The sequence below is a fragment of the Acanthamoeba castellanii genome (assembly GCF_000313135.1).
Source record: "Acanthamoeba castellanii str. Neff unplaced genomic scaffold scf7180000084753, whole genome shotgun sequence".
NCBI classification, from domain to species: domain Eukaryota; phylum Discosea; order Longamoebia; family Acanthamoebidae; genus Acanthamoeba; species Acanthamoeba castellanii.
The window spans coordinates 214,357-216,760 of record NW_004457538.1 but is presented as its reverse complement, the minus strand read 5'-3'; the positions used below and the strand labels follow the sequence as shown (position 1 = coordinate 216,760).

At 57.7% G+C, this 2,404-nt stretch overlaps 1 protein-coding gene across 1 annotated transcript in view; it reads left to right on the top strand.

The window, feature by feature from the left end:
* Positions 1-1,079: 1,079 nt before the first annotated feature.
* ACA1_199080 (PPR repeat-containing protein) overlaps positions 1,080-2,404 on the top strand; it is a gene marked incomplete at both ends in the record, with an annotated part of 1,927 nt that continues 602 nt past the window's right edge. The window contains 5 exons of the mRNA XM_004341700.1: positions 1,080-1,088; positions 1,315-1,498; positions 1,599-1,747; positions 1,878-2,192; positions 2,218-2,400. Coding sequence (XP_004341748.1) covers positions 1,080-1,088; positions 1,315-1,498; positions 1,599-1,747; positions 1,878-2,192; positions 2,218-2,400 — 840 coding nt within the window. The remainder of the gene's footprint in view (positions 1,089-1,314; positions 1,499-1,598; positions 1,748-1,877; positions 2,193-2,217; positions 2,401-2,404) is intronic.

The following is a 2,404-nucleotide window of genomic DNA, read 5'->3' as shown; positions in this document are numbered from 1 at the left end:
AAGGATAGCTTCCCCTATGGGCACACATGGTACAGTGCCGGCCATCTTCTTTTTCTCAAGTGTTGCACTGGAACACCCTTGGGTTGCTGATGATGGTGGTCGTGTGGCCTTCTCTCTGCAGCTTCAACCGGGTGGACTTCCCGGTGTATTCGTCGAAGGAGAAGATGCGGGCAGGCCTGCTCAAGGCGCTGGACCTTGGCCTCGTTGGCTTCGCCCTCCGCTGACCGATCGGAGATGCATGGTTGTCTTTCTCCTTGTTGGCATCCTTCCACCATCAAGCGCTGAAATAAAACGTACATAGCAAAAACTGGAGCCTGCCTCAACCCAACACACACAACACCACACAATAGAATTGTCCATTCACAACGTTGATCTGCACGCTAGACCGCTGCTTATAAGTGATATTGAGGGTCTTGAGATGAAAATGATTTCATAAAAAACTTGGAATTTGTGGAGTTAAAAGTGATTTTATCAGTGTGGAATGGAGTGGAATTTTAACTTCAAGGAACTGTTGAAGCTCCTTCAAGGAGGTAACTGCCCCATTGCATACATGCTATTATCAAAGCCCATTATGCTTTGAAACACAGGACATTCTATTGTGTACATGTACTGTCAGTGGAGAGGTCATTGGTGGATTTGGAAGAGGTGGTTGCATGGAGATGTGGCAACAGTGGTGGCATGCACAGGGCTGCTGGTGAGGATGGACAACCAGGCATCATCATGGGGGTGCAAAGGGACTGCTCAGTTGTGGCACTTGGCAAACCACTTGGTGGGAATCCTCTCCAAGAAGGCAAGAGGACTATGCAGAGACATTGTCAAGCTAATTGGTGGTGGCACTAAGGCCCTTCATGACCTCAGCTGAATCACATGGCGATTCTGCACAATGGATGATACAGCAGGAACAGAAAAAGAAGACTGACATACGAGGACGTGTTTAATCTTTTATTCTTTTGTTACCCTGTTACGAAGGACAAGAAATAAAGAAGAAAAGAATAAACATAACCGGAGTGGTAATCATTACTGCCGGCGGTAATCTATTTTTTTAAAGCGACTGGCGAAGAGGGGCAGCTTGGCAAACGATGAGGCGGGTGACGATGCCTGCACTGCTGCAGCGAATCGGGGGCGCTGCCTCCATTTCTTCTTCTTCTTCTTTGTCTTCTTCGCTCGCGATGCCAGCGTCGCGTTGCTGCTCGCGGCTCACACTTCTCGGCCCCCACCACCACCAGAGGCCGCGAGTCCGGCTGCAGCCCTTCGAGGCCTTGTTTTCCACCACCACTCGCGCACCTGCGGCCAGACCACCGCCCTCGCCGGCAGCAGCAGCAGCGCCGCAACACCACCAAAAACCGCCGCCGAAGCTCGCCTCCGACTCAGAGCGACAACCGCGGCAGGCGGCCTCCCAACACTACCGCCACCGGCACCAGCGCGGCGAGCCCGCAGCAGAGAAAGCAGCCTTCGCCGAGCGACGTGCAGCAGACGGTCCAGCGCATCAAGCGCTCCGGTTCCGCTTCCCCCCCCCCTTAACCTTATTTTAAGGTTGAGCCCTTGGGTTCCAGGCGCACGAGCTGACCGGCCGCCACGCCACGCCACGCCACCACCAGGCGCGATTGGCGAGGTCGATGCGCTGGTGGCCACGCTCAAGCGCACGCGCCAATTCGACCGCTCTGCTGTGAGCGCCGTGCTGCCTCTTTTGGCGCGACAGTGGGAGACGGCCGTCGAGCTGGTCGAGCTCATGCCTCGCCACGGCCACGTACCCCACACCACCCCTCTCCACCTCTTCTTCGGTGGTGAAAGAAGAAAGAACAGCCCACCATGCGCGCCCCTCCCAAACCGGTGACGTCCTTGTCTGTGCTGTGGTGGTGCTGTGGTGGTTGGCGCAGACGCCCGATCTGTTTGTGTTCAGCGGCCTGCTCCAGGTGCTGGGCAAGGCTCGCCAACCGGACAAAGCGCTCCACTACTTCGCCGAGATCGAGCGCAGCGGACTCACACCCGACACCCACTGCTTCAGTGCGCTCATCGCCGCGCTGGGCACTGCGGGCCGGGTCGACGACGCCGAGCGCCACTTTGCCCAGATGACCCAGCTGGGCGTGGTGCCCAACGCCCACTGCTTCAGCGCGCTCATCGCCGCGCTGGGCACTGCGGGCCGGGTCGACGACGCCGAGCGCCACTTTGCCCAGATGGCCCAGCTGGGCGTGGTGCCCGACACCTTTACTGCTTCAGCGCCTCATCAGCGGTTTTGCAGAGGCAGGACGAGTGGACAAAGCCGAGCACTGGTTCGCCAAGATCACCACCGTGGGCCGCCTCAAGCCCGACCTCATCAGCTACAGTGCCCTCATCCAGGCCAACGAGGTGGCGGCTCGGCCCGACAGGGCTCTCGAGCTTCTGCACGAGATGACCCACAAGGTCC